General features: G+C 39.4%; 1 protein-coding gene across 1 annotated transcript in view; it reads right to left on the bottom strand.

Annotated features, from left to right (window-relative positions):
• Positions 1-762: 762 nt before the first annotated feature.
• The window catches only part of LOC124552415 (phosphoserine aminotransferase), a 91165-nt gene continuing 72500 nt past the window's right edge, over positions 763-19427 (bottom strand). Inside the window, exons 8-10 of the mRNA XM_047126682.1 lie at positions 11147-11299; positions 10433-10540; positions 763-1175 (exon numbers count right to left, since the gene is read on the bottom strand). Of these exons, the coding sequence (XP_046982638.1) occupies positions 1067-1175; positions 10433-10540; positions 11147-11299 (370 nt within the window). The 3' untranslated portion in view covers positions 763-1066. The remainder of the gene's footprint in view (positions 1176-10432; positions 10541-11146; positions 11300-19427) is intronic.

Here is a 19427-nt window from a genome sequence, read left to right as displayed (position 1 = left end):
CAGGAAAGTCACTCCAAAGAATGAATAAATAAATTAATGCTTGTGCAAACTTAAGGATAATTTAGTATAAGGGGCAATCAAAAAGTTGCTGTTCGAATGCCTACAGTCCAGATTCGGTATGCCAATCGGGCAAAATCACCATGACCTTTGAGGCAATCATCCCACTGATATACCAGGTTGGTAAAACAATGTGTCCTGCTGTGTGACGAAGTCTGTAGCTGCCTGTTGCACATCCTCGTGCAACAGGCATTATATTCCTTTCAAGACTTTTTAAGGGACTGAAGGCACGATAATCGTGCGGGGAGAGATCAGGACTACAGGACGAGTGTTCAAGTACCTTTTGTGTTGTGACATTTGCGATATGGGGACGTGCGGTGTCACGAAGCAGCAGCACCCCTTGTCGTAGTTTTCCCTGAAGTTTAACCTTAATTGCACACACATTCTTCATTCTCTGATGGATGCCTACAGGTTGTTGTCCTTCAGCAGCCAAGAAAAGAATAACATTGCTGTAGTTCATGTTTCCACATTTACCGCATGCACGTTGCAAAGACACAAATGCACCCTAATCCCTTGCCTTCATGTCACCCTTGCCTTCGTGTCACTGCTTATATATACACAATGGAGTCTCACTACATTGCAGTGCATATGTTGCAGCAGTGCCCTCAAATCAAAAGTTTTTGATCATCCCTTGTATCTAAAATACAAGTGTTAGCTATCCACTATCAGTTGGAATCAGAGATAAATAAACAGAAATAATCTAGATAAGTGTAACATGTTCTTTTTATTGTGTATCAGACTATGCAAATAAAAATACAAAAGTTTGATGGACTTGTCTTGTACAAAGTCAAAGGAATGAGCTGAAATTACCAGTTACTTGGTTGAAGGACAAGAGAGAGTGGGAAGTAATGGGTCATCACAAACACGTTTACTTCGTAAATGAGTCTTTAGCTGCCTTGTTACATCTGGATGCAACTTTCACCATCTCAAATATAAATATCGCAGCATTGAATCGGAAGGTATTGTGCACACATTTCATGTAGTATCAGTCAGCTGTCTCAAGCAGCTTTCACTTTTTTGCATGCTCCTTCTGGAAGTCAGTCATGTACTTTATTAAGGCTTCTACTTCATCCATGGTGATCGCATTATATAGTGATGCCCGGATGCCACCCACAGACCTGTAAAAAGAGCTTGTGAATAGGTGAAATAACAGGAACATCTTGAGAAAATTGACCTTATTTTTATGGACCTAAAAACTTACAGGTAGATAAAATGGCTCCATGTAGATACATGAGAAAAGTACAAAAAACTAATCTCATTTTCAAAACTTTTGGCTTTTTCCTCAGAAAGGAAAGATTAATAAGAATAACAGAAAAATAAAAATGGGGAGGATTGTGTTTATTCTCTCATCCACCGTGTTCCACTGATTGCACCGAGAAGGAGAACCTTTAGGGATGTGGCTAGAGTGGAGGTGTACATTAACAAAAGAGAAGCAATTTGTAGAAATTATTCTCTAGTCTGTATTAACAATAAAATAACACTACACTGCTTAATACAACTTCCCAGTGTCTGTGTCAGATAAAGCATACAACAGGAGATCATTAGTATCTCTCCATAATTAATTGAAATAGCACTGCAAGAGTGTACTACAGTGCATTCGTGAAGTCTCTCCAACGTGGCGAGCTCAGCGTGTCTTGCCTTGTGGGGTGCGTAATGTTGGCAGCACATTTACATCGCTGTATAACCTAGGGTTTCGGATTCACTGCCAGTGGCTGCATTTATGTTGGGAGACAGGATTCAATATTATTACAATTAAAACAACGAAATTTATTAATCACAATTAAATATACTGAACTCACCAGTATCACAGTAGGTGCTGGAAATGTTTTCCTCTTTCTTCAAGGCATAGTCCAACACATTTACACTTACTTGCAAATGCCCTTACCAATGTTTCAGTTGTAATCGAATGCAGATAATCGATTACTGCTGTCTTCAGTTCATCTATTGTTCTTGGGTTATTTACATACACAAATGTTTTAGTCACACCTCAAAGGAAATAGTCAGGCAGAGAGAGATCTGGTGAGCGCATGGGCAACAGACCTTTTGTAATTATTCTGTCTCCAAAGATTTCATATAGAAGTCATAAAGACTGGTGTGCCATAAGAGTAGTAGCATTGTCTTGTTGGAAAATGACTGAGCAATAAATGGATACATTATCTGGGAACAATAGACATCGAAAGTGACAGTAGTATCAAAAAAGATCGGCCCTATATTTTGTGCTCGCATTATGGCAACCGGCACTCCAATTTTCTCTGCATGCAATGATGTTTCTCTTGAAGCATGTGGATTTTCTGATGACCAAATTTGTGCATTTTGGGAATTAATGAAGCCAGATAGGTGAAATCATGCCTCATCAGTCAAAAAGGTTTGATCTACAACACCAACTCCATGTTAGTTAACAAATCACTGAAATCATTCACAATAAGCTATTTGTTTCACATGGTCCATACAATGTAACTGTTGCACAGCAGTAATTTTATATGGATACATTCCCAATCCTTTGGTTACAGCCTTATTTGCTGTTATACGAGAGACTTTAGCCTGCCTGATAATCTCCTCACTGATATTTTCAGGCTCCACAAAGTGATGTCCAAAATGTCATTAAGTTTCTGTCCTATTAAAATTGTGGGCCTACCACCTCGAGGGCATCATGAACTGAACCTTTTGTCTGGAGTTTGTGAATTAAATAACGTTCAGTGTCACGATGCGGACACCTCAAAGCAGGAAATTGCAATCTAAATTGCCGCCTCGTATGCTCTGTAAAGTTCCCTCCGGCACAGAAAACCTCTTCCACTAAATATGCTCCAATAGTAAGCATTCTCACTACAATCAACTTTTCTTTACACAAGGACTAGCCGACAATTAACAGCTACAATGCACACACAACACTACCACCCGCACCCTACCATGGAACACGCGCAGGTGAGACTTAACATGCAGCCAACCTTATGCACCCCACAAGGCGAGACACACGAGGCTCGCCAGTGCAGAGAGGCTTTGTAGATGCACAGTACTGTAATACAAGTACAGTAATCTAATACATAAAAATGAATATTTGTTTGTAAGTTTCCTATGCATTTTTATACTGTTCATCTCATTACAATGAAATGTTGGTAAGTTGTGAACATCCCATGTTCACTTCTGTAGGGTTAAGAAGCACCTAGGCATCATGAGGTTGGGGACGACATAGAAGCTTAACCAGCAACATCTGGAGCAATTTACATCATTATTTGTATGAAAATATTGTGGGGATCATTAGTCATGTCCCTTTCCAACCATGTCAACAATACAATGATTCAACAACTAGCTGAGTAGCTCCATCAACAAAAAGATGCAAGAATGGAGACTTCAGTGGCATGGACACTTGATATGGGCACCACCTACATTAGTCATTGGCTCAGCCTATCATCTCACTATCAAAGGCCAAAGACAATGTGGAAAACATAAATTATAAACAAACACAGATCTAACATCAAGATGCCTAAATCCACAAGAAGTGTTAGATTTTAAGAAACGGCGTGCATTTGGCCAAAAAGCAGACCCCCTCCAATGGGATGGCTCTAAGAAGGAGGAGGAGGAAGAGGAGGAGGAGGGTCATGATGATGCTGCTGCTGCTGCTGATGATGATGATTATCATGATCATGACACGATATACCCCAACCACCCCAAGGGAAAGGGGTGAGGTGAGAAGACATGACATCAAATATTCAATAATGAAATCCATAGTTTTCGGGGTTGCTAGACTTCTTGGTAACAATCATGATGATGATTCAGCCACAGTTGTGGGAGGGTGCAGGGGAGAGGCGGTTAATATCAGAATATCTCTGTAATATCTGAGGGAATTTCTACCAAAATTGTTACACTTATCACTTGCTACGTCAAAAAGTTTACTGTGACAGTAAGATGCCACTATGGCTGAGGGTCTGTACTGAAAATTCTACACAGCTGATACAAAAAGAAGACTACCTTCATCAGAAAATGTCTGCGACCATTTTATCTCTAACGGACATAACATTTACACAAAGATACCAAAAAAAATTAAGACAAATTTTTAAAGTATTTTTCTTTATACAGACAATAGTTTCATACACCAACAGAAAAAATATACACTGCTCAAAAGAGGCAGGAGAACATGACTTTGGGCAACTGCCATACTCCATTGAGCAATAATTGGGGACTGGATATGTTATCAAATTATGTAGCTTTATCTTTCACAAATTAAGTACACAACAAAACATCCTTACATTGTCAGTCGTTTACATAAGAAAGAACTGAAATGTCCAATAGATGTTAAAAACAAAGAGGAAACAAGCACTCATCTTGACACCTTCTTTCCATTGGACTTTGAGAGCTTCAATAACGTGTATGCCCTCTGTAAGGGTTTACCATTGCCTGGTCCCAATGTGGCATGCTCCGTGAAGTCTACAGAGGTAACCCTGTGGCATCCATTCACATTTTTCAATGAGAGCCCACAAGAATACTCTGAGAGTCTGTGATGGAACAGGATGATGACGAATACGTCTGTCGAGCGTGTCTCACATTCGCACGATGGGGCTTAGTTAGGTGCTCACCACTAGCTACTCCATTACTTCACTGTCAAGGCTTCCGAAGACATCACCTTCTAATGGCCACCGCATAGGCACTTGCATCAGATGGGATTGAGGACCAGCACCATATGTAGCATCCACCACATGGTACAACAGAATTTGTTCAGTGCACTATCTAGCAGTAAGGTGATCATGGACAATGATAAGATCCGTACGGCTTTCGACACTGAAGCCTTTCCACACCGTCACAGAACCTTGGAAATCTGATAATTTCCTGGATGACATTTGGGAGGTACCACTCACTACAGGTCTCCTGGCCATCATCTCGCATCAGAAGATATCTGGACTCGGCTACGAATAACACGTTTCACCAGTGACGAAGTTGCCAGTTCACTTGTGAATGGCAGAACTGAGGTTAGCCGGCAACATGATGTCGTGTCAAGCGTGGTACTCTAACAAGACATCTGGGTCATACGGTCCTCTCTTGTAGCCCATTCATTACAGTCTGCTCGGACACAGTGGCTCCGTTGGTCCTTCTGAGATTGTCTTACAGTGCTCTGGCGGTAGCTGTATGCTGCCACAGTGCAGAGATGGTCAGATATCTGTCTTTGTGTAGGGTTGTAATGCATTGGCAGCTATGTCCAACTGGTCCCGTGTACTGACCTGTCTCCCTGTAGCATGTCTTCAACCTGTGGATGACACATCGAGGAGCATGGGCATTTGCAGCAACATGACCAAAAGCTCATCCCTTTTGTATCAAACAGAGCACCATTGCAACTTGCACTGCATTAAGATGTCACATTGTACGTGCTTTGCTAGTAAAATGTCCACAAATTATAACTGCCATATGTGTACTTCACTAGAAAACACTGGGACACCAGTTCTCACTTCCTCCTGAAGGGTCACCTGACACTGTAATCCACGACACAGCTGACAGAAGGCAAATGATTTTAATTGTTCTATACATTAAAAGTGAAGATCTCAAGACATTCAATAAGACCACAGGTACCGCCTGTATCAAAATATATTTAATGTACCAGACATTATTTCACGTGTTCCCCTAATTCCTCTGAACAGGGTAGTTGTCAACCATTGAACTGACGCTGTAAACAATATGATACTGATGTCTCTAAAAGTAAGACTTAATTGATTGTGTTCTGGGGAGAAGATTTATTTGGAACTAAAACCACTGAGGACAACATGATATTGAACATTGCTCAAACGTGTGAGACCCACAAAAAAAGGCCAACAAAGGATACTGAATGTATACAAAGGAAACACAGATGGTGACAAGTTGGTTTGGCATGTGGGAGAGTGTCACGGAAATGCCAAACAACCTGAACTGGCAGTCACTTGACAATACACACCAACTACCATACTTAAAATGTTTAAAGAAACAGCATTACCTGTGACGAATATAGGAATATACTACGGCCCCCTACATGTACTCTGGCAGAGCCTGCAAATACAAGATTAGACAAGTTGGTTTGGCACATGGGAGAGTGTCATGGAAATGCCAAACAACCTGAACTGAAAGTCACTTGGCAATACACACCAACTACCATACTTAAAATGTTTAAAGAAACAGCATTACCTGTGATGAATATAGGAATATACTACGTCCCTCTACACATACCTCCCACAGAGACCGCAAATACGAGATTAGACTAATTACCCAGTGTGCACAGCTATTTAACCTGTCATTTTTCTATTGCTCCATGTGTGAATGGAAAAGGAAGAAATCTTAATAAGTGGTACAATAGAAAGTATCCTCTCTCAAACATGATGCAGTATGCTATGGTATGCAGAACATGTCTGTAGAGAATTTTGGAACATTATTCTAAAAAGAAATAAAGCTCCACATGAACTTGCTGACTGTGGAAATTGTGTGTCATGATTCATAATAGACAAAGCAAGAAGATATGCAAATAAATTTGTAGAAACACTAGGTAACAAAACCAGCATTGCCCATGAACTCATTTTCCCAATTTTCTATTAGGAAAAAAGTACAAAAAAAGCTGTTTTTGTAGTAAAGTGTGAAAAATGTATTCACGAAAACACCTTTCAAATTAAAAACCACTCATACAAATAAACATGCATACTGTACAAATGTAAATACAGCTACATCATGTGACTACAGTATGATTTTGTAAATGTGTCTATAGTAATGCCTCTTCATAGCTCTATAGATGACTCTCATTTTCGCCTACAGCCATTTGCACTTCACAATTGGAAGCTGACAAAAGCGCTGCCAGGTGTCGGGTATTTCCTTAAGTTGACTCAACTGTACAAGTGTTTTAATAAAAAAATACAAATGTATTAAAACTTCACATATGATGAGGCATTTTTTCATGTATCTCAGAGTTTATGATGTCATATCCCTTGAACTATTTGTCATGCAATGATACGTGTGTGTATTTTATTTTATTTACACATCAAGTTCCGGCCCATGAGGAGACTCTTCAGTTTCAATTTGAAAGCATGTGGATTAATGGTAAGATTTTTGGATTCTTGTGGTAGCTTACTGAAAATGGATGCAGCAGTACGCTGCACACCTTTCTGCACAACAGTTAAGGAAGTCCGAGCCAAATGCAGGTTTGATTTCTGCTGTGTATTATTCTTGGGAATAAGCTGATATTGTTAACAAGAAATGACAAGAAATATATATATTGAGAGGCCAATGTCAAAATACCCAGACAACTGAACATGGGTCGACAAGAGATCCCCAAACTTACACCACTTACTGCCCAAACTGTCTCTTTCTGAGCCAGAAATATCCATAATATAATACCATATGACGTAAGCAAATGAAAATAAGCAAAGTAGACTAATTTTCATGTTGAACAATCACTTACTTCAGATACCGTTTGAATAGTAAAAATGGCAGTATTAAGTCTCTGAACAAGATGCTGAATGTGGGCTTTTCACAACAGTTTACTATCTATCTGAATATCTAGAAATTTGAATTGTTCAGTTTCACTAATCATATGCCCATTCTGTGAAATTAAAATGATGGGTTTTGCACACAACATATTTTACTACCAGGCTTGTGTCATCAGCAAACAGAAATATTTTGGAGTTCCCCGTAATACTAGAGGGTATCATTTATGTAAATAAGGAACAGGACTGGTCCCAACACTGATCCCTGGGGCACCCCCCATTTGACTGTACCCGACTCAGACCCCACATCACAGCCATTCACAACACTGTGAATAATAACCTTCAACGGCATATGTGGATACTGCCTGTGAAATATGTTGTGAGCAGAGTTAATAATAAGAAGAAATAAATTTAAATGTCATGCATAATGCAGCACTTTCACGCATCTCAGTGTTTACATGTGGTATCATGAGATAGCTTTTTAAGTGCGTTCAGGAGAAATGTGGTACCATTTGTGAAATTTATTGTGAAACAGTTAGTAGCACAGAAGTGATACATTTAAATATCATGCATGATGTGGCAGTTTTTCGTGCATCTCATTGTTCATGACGTCATATCTCCTGAACTGCAATAGGTAGGTGTTTCTTAGCCCCGCATCAATTGTTGCCGGTCAGTCATGTATTTATACACCATGTCTGGTTGAAATCAGTCCAGTTGTTTAGTAGAAGATGTGGAACATACACACACACACACACACACATAAATCCATACACCCATTTTTATAATATGTATGGATTATAGAAAGAGAAGAGGATGTAGATTAAGATGAAATAGGAATACAGTGAGAAGTTGAAACACAGAGTAGATGATATTCTATCAGAGCTGCAGATATCCTTGGGAGCACCAGCTCTGTCAAAACTATTCCACCTGGTGTGCGAGATGAGGGAAATACTGTCATACTTAAAGAAGAATGTAATAATTCCAATTCCAAAGAAAGAAGATGCTGACAGGGATGAATATTACAAATTATCAGTTTAATAAGTCATGGTTGCAAAAATACTAACACAGATTATTTACAGATGAATGGAAAAACTGGTAGAAGCCAACCTCGGCGAAGATCAGTTTGGATTTTGGGGAAATGTAGGAACACGCAAGGCAATACTGAACCTACAACTTATCTTGGAAGATAGTTTGAAGAAAGACAAATTACATTTATAGCTTTTGTAGATTTGGATAAAGCTTTTGACAATGTCCACTGGAATACTCTCTCTGAAATTCTGAAGGTAGCAGGGGTAAAATACAGGGGGCAAAAGGTTATATACAACTTGTACAGAAACCATGCAGTAGCTGTAACGGTTGAGGATCATGAAAGAGAAGCGATGGTTAAGAAGGGAGTGAGACAGGGTTGTAGCCTATCCCTAACGTTATTCAGTGTGTTCAATGAGCAATCGGTAAAGGCAACCAAAGAAAAATTTGGAGGAGGAATTACAGTTCAGGGACAAGAAATTAAAAAAATTAGGTTTAACGACGACATTGTGATTCTGTCAGAGTCAGCAAAGGCCTTGGAAGAGCAATTGAATGGGATGGACAGTGTCTTGAAAAGAGTTTACAAGATGAACATCAACAAAAGCAAAAAGAGGATAATGGCATGTAGTTGAATTAAATCAGTTGCTGCTGAAGGAATCAGCTTAGGAATTGAGACTCTAAAAGCGGTAGATGAGTTTTGCTATTTGGTCAGTAAAATGGTCGATGATGGCTAAAGCAGGGAAAATATACAATGCGGACTAGCAACAGCAAAGAAAGCATTTCTGAAGTAGAAAAATTTGTTAACCTTGAATGTACATTTAAGTGTCAGGAAGTCTTTTCTGAAGGTATTCGTATAGAGTGTAGCCTAGGATGGAACTGAAATGTTGACAATAAACAGTTCAGACACAAAGAGAATAGAAGCTTTAGAAATGTGGTGCTACAGAAGAATGCTGAATGTCAGTGGGATAGGGCATGTAACCAATGAGGAGGTGCTGAATAGAACTACGGAGAAAAGAAATCACCTCCTGACTAAAAAAAGGTATCAGCTAATAGAACATATTCTGAGACATCAAGGACTCACCAGTTTAGTACTGGAGGGTAGTGTGGAGGTAAACATACCAGCAGGAGACCATGAGATGAATACACTAAGCAGACTGAGAAGGATGTCCTGCCGATACTGGGCAACAGTCTAACCTATATGGAAAAATACGTAATGGATACACGAGTACAGGTCATAGACACATAGTTGACAACATATGGACGTTTGCTTCTGGTCATGAGTCTTGCACAGATAGCCAAAGGCAACCACTCACTATAAGCAAGAAATCTGGGTTTGAGTACCAGTCCGGCACAAATTTTCATTGTCGTCATCCCATTCTACAGCTGATGGTTGTCCTTATTTGCAATCACAAACACATTTCATGTATGAGAAGGATGTAGGCTGCAGCAGTTATTTGGAGGTAAAGAGCCTTGCACATGATAGAGTAGCATGGAGAGATGCATCAAACCAGTCTTCAGACTGAAGGCCACAACAACAACATAACAAATAAAATGCCATAAGACTGTGCCTCCTCCAGCAGTTCTTCAGAAGAATGAATGTCCAAATAATTGCAATAACAGCTGCTTTAAAAAGAAGAATTACAAACTACTATACAGCAGACCACATAGAAAATACAACAGTGTGGCAAGAGCTGGCTATTGAAAGAAAGCAATGAAGAATAATTAACTTTGCATGGGCGAAAATTGAGAATGGACATCACTTACGCTCCAAATAAGTTTTAATTTATATGCAGACCAGTAGAAAACATGGAAAGATAATTAGTGAACATAGAACAAGCTTAAAATCTACTGAGTAAAGTCCAGAAGTGGAAGAAAGATAATGCATAACTGTGCTAAAACTACTACGACACTAGACTCCTCACCTGTGGCCCTTCAGTTGTTGCATGCCCCTCTCCTCAGCACCTTCCAGGAATTTCTTCTCCAAAGCTGCATCTCCACCAGCTATTCTGAATGGCACATTCATGCGGCTTCTGTAAACAGAAAAATTGGAATAATTACACCAACATTATCTTTTCTATGACTTTCAAAGGTTATTTATATATGAAGAAGTTTCAGGTTGTTAGCCTATTGTCAGTTCAATATCAAGATGCTTCTTTTAAAACTTTTGGGCTGAGACGCTGTAAATTGATAGATAAAATTGTTATCTAATGTCTCATCTCTGCCTGTGGAGGATTATCTTCAGAAATGAAAGACAATAAACTGCATAGAATGTAGGAGTTGGGTCAGAGATCAGCAGTCTGTTACTACCTCCCATTCCGCCCTCTCAAATATAGCTTGCCACCACCCTCACTTATAATATGCTACAAGTGCATATGCTTTTAATAATAACAACAATAAAATGACTCTTGGTGGAGGATATATCAAAGGTAATGAACGTTTGAAAGTGTAAACTTCTGAAATAAAGTTGTTAGAAAAAGAGTGGCAGTTTATATTGAATCTCCTTGTAACTGTATGGCAATCAATGATGTTAGTATTTAATCCATAACTGGACTTGTTCCTGATCCATGAAGACTCTCGTTCATGATGGAATTCACAGAACACAATGAATGAATGAATGAACAGACTGCCAGACTTACCTGCAGTGTTCAGCAACGGGCAGGCTGTAGAAGCCAGCAGAGCTGTTGACAACCTCATAGACGCGGCGACTCTTCTGCTGGGCTTGCTGACCCATTGCTGCTGCCCCTCCTTGCTTCTTAATCCATTGTAAGTAGAGTCCCATAATGTAAATTCTGTAATATAATTGAAATTTACCTATATATGTATTGTTTTTTTGTTTGTTTCTGTAAATACTATTAGTCAAAATACTAGACAGAAAATAAAATTATATCAGGAATGATAAGTGCTCATGATACTCAGTGCCCACTACTGTTGGTGGAAACACTTAAAAGAAGATGATTTTACTCCTAGCTTTCAGAATTTTTTTCAGGTGGGAGGGGGGGGGGGGGGGGGGCGTTTGGTTGGAGGAGGAGGTTTGAAACCGGGGGCAGTTACTCCAATTGCAGGTTGACAGCAATCTGCCTGTTGTTCTATAGAGTGTGTAGTTCTGAAAGTTACTAGTAATTTTTATACTGTAAATGTTTCTGTTGGCAAAACTAGAACTGTGCTTCTTAAGTACAGGGTGTTTCAAATTGGATATACATATTACAAAGTATTATTTTGTCCAAACTATCGATCACTGCACGTCGGCTCGGCTATTGGAGAAATGAATACACAGTCTAGTTTATATTAGTAGCCACTAGATGTCAGTTGTCTTCTGTTTTGCTTGGCAACCATCATATGTTTAAAATGGCTACTCTGGAGAAGAAATCATTTTGTGTTCTTGAGTTTGCGAAGTGCAATTCCATGATTACAGTGCAAAGACATTTCAGGTTGAGTTACAAAATTGATCCTCTGAATGGGTGTAACATTCATAGATGGAGATGGTATTGACAGTTTCTAGAAACAGGGTGTGTATGTAAAGGAAAGAGTCCTGGCTGCCCTCGTGTTCCTGAAGAAAATGTTGCACGAATTCAAACTGCTTTCCAACATAGTCCTTCAAAATCAACTTGTTATGCCAGCAGAGAGTTACAACTGCCTACAACAACAATTTGGTGTGTTTTGAGACATTGGTTGGTTATGAAGCTGTACAAGTTACAGCTGTTACAAGCACTGCGTCCTGAAGACAAACGCAAACGTGTGGCATTTTGTAATGAGATTCCTGATGCTATTGACAATGATAACACTTTCACATAACCCATCGTGTTCAGTGATGAAGCAACTTTCCATGTTAGTGGTCAGGTAAAAAACACAATGTTTGAATGTGGGGCCTAAAAAACCCACATGCAGCCATTGATTATGTATGAGATTCACCCAAAGTCAATGTGTTTTGCGCGATATTCTGATCATCCGTTTACAACATGGAAACATGGTTAACAGTCAGCAGTATCTTGCTGTTACAAAACTGGTTGTTTCTGAGACTGCACAAAGACAACTTTATTTTTCAACAAGATGGGGTACCCCTCACTGGAGTCACCAAGTGCATGAATATCTGAATGAAACTCTACCCGAGCTGTTGGACTGGTCATCAAGGAATTAGCAACTTAGCATGTTTCAGCTGGGCTCGACGGTCATTGGATTTGACACCCTCTGACTTCTTCCTGTGGGGTTTCATTAAAGACAACGTTTATGTACCACCACTCCCACAGAACCTGGAAGAGTTGAGGTACCGGATCCGTACTGCCATAACATTAGTGATGAAGGACATGCTTGCCTGATTATGGGAGGAATTTGAGTATCGATGTGATATTGTTCGTGTCACTGATAGAGCACATATTGAACATCTGTAATCTGAACTTAAGAGGTTCGTAAATATGTGTGTAATAAAGTTTCATATTCTTATGTCTTAAAGTTTAATAAATATATGCATTTGAAATACATATATTCTTTTTGAAACACCCTGTGTAAGTACTTGCCCACACTTCTATATCTTTTTCCATTTTATTCGAGGCACTGCAAACCGTAAGGGCCTAAAGCATACCATCATAAATTTTGAGATTCTAGTACATATGCATCTCCTGAAATCTTTTGATCTTATGGCAAACCACTTTACCTGTGTTGTTAGTCCGCATTGCATATATGAAAATTCACAAAAAGCTGTCTCACCAATTTCTATAATATTCACTTCCGTATAAGCACAAAGCATAATTTTGTATCTCTATGCTGCTCAATTGTTATCTAGGGCTATAACAGTATAATGAAAAGGATAGAAGCTACTTACCATATAGCTGAGATGATGAGTTGCAGAAAGGCATAACCAAAAAATTATTGGAAAGTTAGCTTTTGGCCAACAAGGCCTTTGCCGATGTGTGTGTGTGTGTGTGTGTGTGTGTGTGTGTGTGTGTTTCCTCTGTTTTTGACAAAGGCCTTGTTGGCCGAAAGCTAACTTCCGAACAATCTTTTTGTTGTGCCTTCCTGCAACTCAGCATCTCTGCTATATGGTGGGTAGCAACTATACTTTTCATTATATTGTTACATTCCATCCCGGATTTTCCATTGTTTGTTATCTAGGGTTGCCAACATAATTTAGTGCCTACATCGTGTACATAGTAGTAGTACTGCATACGTGAGGATAGATTGGCAGTTTTATCTGAACCTCACGGCACAGAATGTGTTTAATGAAATTGATGGTAATGAGGGCCATGATATTCAGGAATAGGTCATAATTGTGAGTATGTAATACATTTAGTATCTATTCTTTATCCTCTGTTCTCAATTTCACATTAATTACAAATGTTGCAATTATCAAAATCAATGCTACTGTCATTAGTCTATGCATGAAAATTTTGTGAATTAACATTAATAATAATAATAATAATAATAATAATAATAATAATAATAATTCTATATATTAATTAAAATTTCATTTCAAAAAAGGAGTAGTTCATTTGTTGTTGAGATCTGGTTAAAAGCAAGTCTAACCTATGACAGTGGTTGTTTGCCTGCAAATTTGATTTCCACAAACATCTATGTTTCTCAAAAATTTGCATCTGTGCTTTGCCCTTTATGGTTCTCAGTGCCTCATATGATGTATGATCAAAAATTAATGGGAATTTTTTCTTTCTTAAGGAATATTTATTTATTCATCAACAACTTTGTCCCCTTCAGTGTTATCCCCCTCAAATATAATGCGCTTGTTCCACAGCTTTTTCCAATCTTGGAAGCATTTCTGAAACTCTCTTTTTGTTATGGTGTTCAGCTCCTTCAGCAATTCTGTTTTTATCTAATCAATGGTGGCAAAACAACACCCTTTCTTGGTCCTCTTCAGCCTCAAAAATACAAAGAAGTCAGAGAGAGCCACGTCCGGCAAATATGGTGGCTGAGACAACACAACAGTTTTGTTTTTTTGCAAAAAATAATAATAATAATAAAAAGGAAACAAGCATCGTGGTTTTAGCAGGAGCATTATCGTGATGCAGTTTCCTTGAGTTGTTTGACACAATTCTGGTTGTTTTCTTCAGATTGCTTCATGCAAATTGAGCATAACTTCCAGGTACTAGTCCTTATTGAGTGTACAACTATAATACAGGAACTCATCATGCAATATCCCATTATGATCAAAGAAAAAAGCAAGAAGAACCTTCACATGTGATTAGACTTGGAAATTTTGCTCGGTCTTGGGGTCTTCAGGTAGTTTTCATTGGGACAATTAAGTCTCGGTTTCAACGTCAAAACCATGCATCCACTTTTTGTCACCTGTTATAAACTTCTTTAGATGTTCTGGATCATTGTCGACTTCATTCAGAAATTCCTGAGCGATGTCCGTTGTTGGTTGAAATTCAACAATTTTGGAACAAACTTTGCTGCTACATGTTTCCTGCCCAAAACATTTGAAAAAATTATGAGCCAAAGGATATCCAGCATCATCAGCAACCTGTCTGACGATAAATAAATGCCCATCGGGTAGACCAGTTGCCTGGTGCAAGTGTTTTAAGTTGACACCACTGTGGCGACTTGCGTGTCAATGGGGATGAGATGATGATGATAACGATAAGGACAACACAACACCCAGTCCCTGAGCAGAGAAAATGTCTGACCCAGCTGGGCATCGAACCCGGGCCCATTGGTACGACAGTCTGTCGCGCTCGCCGATCAGCTACCGGGGGCGGACAGTCTGATGGTGATTTGTCAGAACCACTTTCTTTACTTCTTCCACATTGTCATCAGTAATTGATGTGCTAGGGTGTGCAGGGTAGTCACCATCTTCAATATCTTCTCAACCCTCTTTGAAACATTTAAACCACTCATAAATTCTTGTCTTACTCATAGTACGTTCACCAAAAGCCACAGTCAACATTTCAAATACAGTGCTGCACTTTATTCCATTTTTCAAGCAAAATTTAAAGTAGATTCTTTGATCCACCTCCTTTCAAAGCAAATATTTGTCAAGCACTCAAAAACACATATAATCTTTTCAACTTTCAACAATAAACAAAATATTCAAAACAGCTGAAAATACAACAAAACCATAAAAATGCAAATGTACACCATGAACATGTGTACCAACGAGATAAATGATTATGAAAATCGGATGTATAAAGTCTGTGAAATTAAAATAATCCTGTTGGTTTTCAATCACACATCGTACAATAAACTGCTTTCCTGTCTATTCTTTTTCTTGTACTGTTCATGCACACTAATGCAAATTTTACCTGTCAATTCTTGCTTTCATCTTGAGCCTTGCCCCACTTCCACATCGTAACTGTGTCTAGGAATCCCTGTCTCTTACCAGCAGCATTATTTTTTGTTGACCATTCATTGTCCCCTACTGATTTATTGATGGCTGTGATGCCAATTCCTTCACCTTTGTCTCCACTTGATCTTAAAACAGATTTGTCACACTCAACTTGAGGACCAGATGACCTGTCTCATTCCCTTTACAACTTATCAGTCTTCTGACTTGTTTGAGGTGACCTGTCACAAATTCTTCTCTTATGGCAACCTCTTCATCTCAGAGTACCAATCACAACCTGCATCCTCGCTAATTTCCTGAATGTATTCCATTCTCCATCTTCCTCTACAGTTTTTACCCTCTACAGCTCTCTCTACTACCGAGGAAGTTATTCTCTGATGTCTTACCATATGTCCTCTGTCCTGTCCCTTCTTCTTGTTAGTGTTCAGGGGGTGTCTGCTACACAATATGTTCAGAGGAAGTGCACCTGCAGCTTACGTCTGTCTTCCAGACTTTGATACAGTTGGAATCCTTGGTACAAAGGATTTAGGAGTGTCATCTGGACAGACTGAGCAAACAGTTGGCTGTAGTGGAATTACTGCAGAATCAGTGGTGATGAGATGGATTCAGGAATACAGGGTGGAAAGAAGAGAAGGCAGAGGTTGCTTCAAAAGGTCAAGACCATGAGGAGATCATAGGATTGCTCAATTGGCTCATACAAATAAACAGATGAAGCAGCTGAAATCTGGGCAGTGCTTACAGGCAGAGATCGTTGGAGCAATGAAGGGTACCTAGCAAATGGAAGAAAGCACAGGCCATTCCCATTTTTAAGAACGTCCATAGGACAGGTGCACATAATTATAGGCCTATATCATTGATGGTGATCTGTTGCAGCATTATGGAACATGTCTTATGCTCAAGAATTATGACTTTTTAGAGGACAAAAATCTCCCCTGTAAAATTCAACAAGGATTCTTCAAATAGAGATCTTCCAAAACTCAGCTCACTCTGTTCCTCTGTGAGATCCATAGCACTGTAGACAAGGGCACTCAGACTGATGCTGTGTTATGCAACATCAGGAAGGCATGTGACACTGTCCCGCGCTGCTCTTTAGTGAAGAAAATACCAGCTTACTGAGTATTGGAGCAGATTTTCAACTGGATTCAAGGTTGGCCTGCAGATAGAACTCAACAATTTGCTCTGAAAGGAACAAGATCGACAGATGTAAAGGTAGTTTCTGGTTGAGATCTGGCGAGTTGGTGTTTCCAAAATGCTCATGCCAAGCCTTTGCCAAACTGGGATATATCCTGTACTTTCCCCAGTCTACACATGGACAACATGTTCACTGATGCTACATGCACTGAGCATGTGCCTCACTAGCAGTCATTCCTCTCCAGGTGATGATGCTAGTGCCTGGATGGGTTTATATTGATAGTAGGTTTGTGGTCATAATGTTGTGAGTGATCAGTATAAATGACCTAGTAGAAACCATCAGCTGCTCTTTAAGACCGTTCACAGATGCGGTTGTATGTATGAAAGTGGCAATGCCAGAAGGTGGTACTAATCTGCAGAATGACCTGCAGAGGACTGATGAATAGTATAGAATGTGGCAGTCAACCCTGAAAGTAAATAAATGTAACATATTGCTCATACTTAGGAAAAGGAATCACTTACTGTACAACTACACTATTGATGACAAATTGCTGGAAATTGTAAAATATCTAGGAGTAACTATCCAGAACAATCTTAAGTGGAATGAATGCATAAAACAAATAGTAGGAAAGGCAGATGCCAGCCTGAGATTCATAGGTAGAATCTTAAGGGTATGCAACTCAGGCACAAACAAAATGGCTAACAATGTGCTTGCACAACCAGGTTCTGAAAATTTGTCATCAATCTCGGATCATTACCAGGTAAGACTGATAGAAAAGATAGAGAAGATCCAATGAAGACTGGCACATTTTGTTATGGGATCGTTTTGTCAGCGTGAGAGTATTACAGAGATGTCCAACAAATACCAGTGGCAGACACTACAACAGTGAAGTTACGCATCATGGAGAGGTTTACTATTGAAGTTTGAGGCAACACATTACTTCCACCCACATACATTTCCCAAAATGACCAGAACACGAAAATTCAAGAAATTAAAGATAATGAGCTAATACAGTGGCTTACCAACAATCATCCTTTGCGTGTGACATTTGTGAATAGAACAGGGAAGGGGGAATCAGAAGTATCATCTGCCACACAGCAGTAGATAGTTTGTGGAGTACAGTGTAGATGTAGTGTCACCACAAACCTTACGGAACGGTTCACTGGAGCTGGGTTGGGATCTCACGTTGCCGTGTGTTGTTTATGGCTGACACTGTACAACAGCCAACAGACACTCGTGTGGCATAGAACCAGAGACAGCTGCGAAGCTGAGTGGCATTCTGTGGTGTTCAGCAATGGTCCTCACTAATGTCCGTGGTTGTCAGTTCGATGCTGACTTCGTGAGAAATGACAGCGAGTAGCAGTTTTTGAGATCTGCACCTCTCCAGTTTCTGGAGTCACGGTGTTGGCAGCTACTGAATATGACAACAACAAAGATTTAGTAATTGTTCAAAGGAGACTTAGTGCTTGCCAGCATGTTGTAGAAATGGTAAACTTGTTGTACCCCTCATGACTAGCATATCAAATGGCATATTCCACCAGTATAATGCAAGACCCCTCCCCACATGACAGCTCACATCACAAATGCACTGAGGAATGGATTAATCATTGGCTGACTTGCCCAGTCTCCTAATTTTTACCCACAGAATATGTGGGTTGATGGTAACATGTATATGCTGCCTGACAAGTAAAGAACCCATTATACATAGTCAGGTATCAATGAAACTTTGTGCATATACACACCATCAGTTGGTCCTCAATTATTTGCTGGATGTATTACAATCTCTGTCTTCCTCTACAGTTTTGGCTCTCTACAGCTCCCTTTAGTACCATGGGAGTTATTCCTTGATGTCTTAACAGATGTCCTATCATCTTGTCCCTTCTCCTTCCACATATTCCTTTCCTCTCTGATTCTATGCAGAACCTCCCCATTCCTTATCTTATAAGTCTACCTAATTTTCAACATTCGTCTATAGCACCACATCTCAAATGCTTTGCTTCTCTTCTGTTCCAGTTTTCCCGCAGTCCATGTTTCACTACCATGCAATGCTGTGCTCCAAACGTACATTCTCAAAAATTTTTTTCCTCAAATTAAGGCCTATGTTTGATACTAATAGACTTCTCTTGCCCAGAAATGCCCTTTTTGCCAGTGCTAGTCTACTTTTGATGTCCTCGTTGCTCCGTCCATCATTGGCTATTTTGCTGCCTAGGTAGTACAGGTCCTTGGCTATTTTGCTGCCTAGGTAGTACAGGTCTTTAACTTCATCTACTTCATGACCATCAATGGTGATGTTAAGTTTCTCGCTGTTCTCATTTCTCCTACTTCTCATTACTTTCGTTTTTGTTTGATTTACCCCAAATTCATATTTTGTGCTTATTAGACTGTTCATTCCATTCAGCAGATCATCTAATTCTTCTTCACTTTCACTCAGGATAGCAATGTCATCAGCCAATCATATCATTGATATTGTTTCACCTTGAATTTTAATCCCACTCCT

Source organism: Schistocerca americana, chromosome 10 (genome assembly GCF_021461395.2).
Source record: "Schistocerca americana isolate TAMUIC-IGC-003095 chromosome 10, iqSchAmer2.1, whole genome shotgun sequence".
Classification (NCBI taxonomy): domain Eukaryota; kingdom Metazoa; phylum Arthropoda; class Insecta; order Orthoptera; family Acrididae; genus Schistocerca; species Schistocerca americana.
Note: the sequence above shows the minus strand (reverse complement) of the source record. Positions and strands in the feature narration are given on the sequence as shown.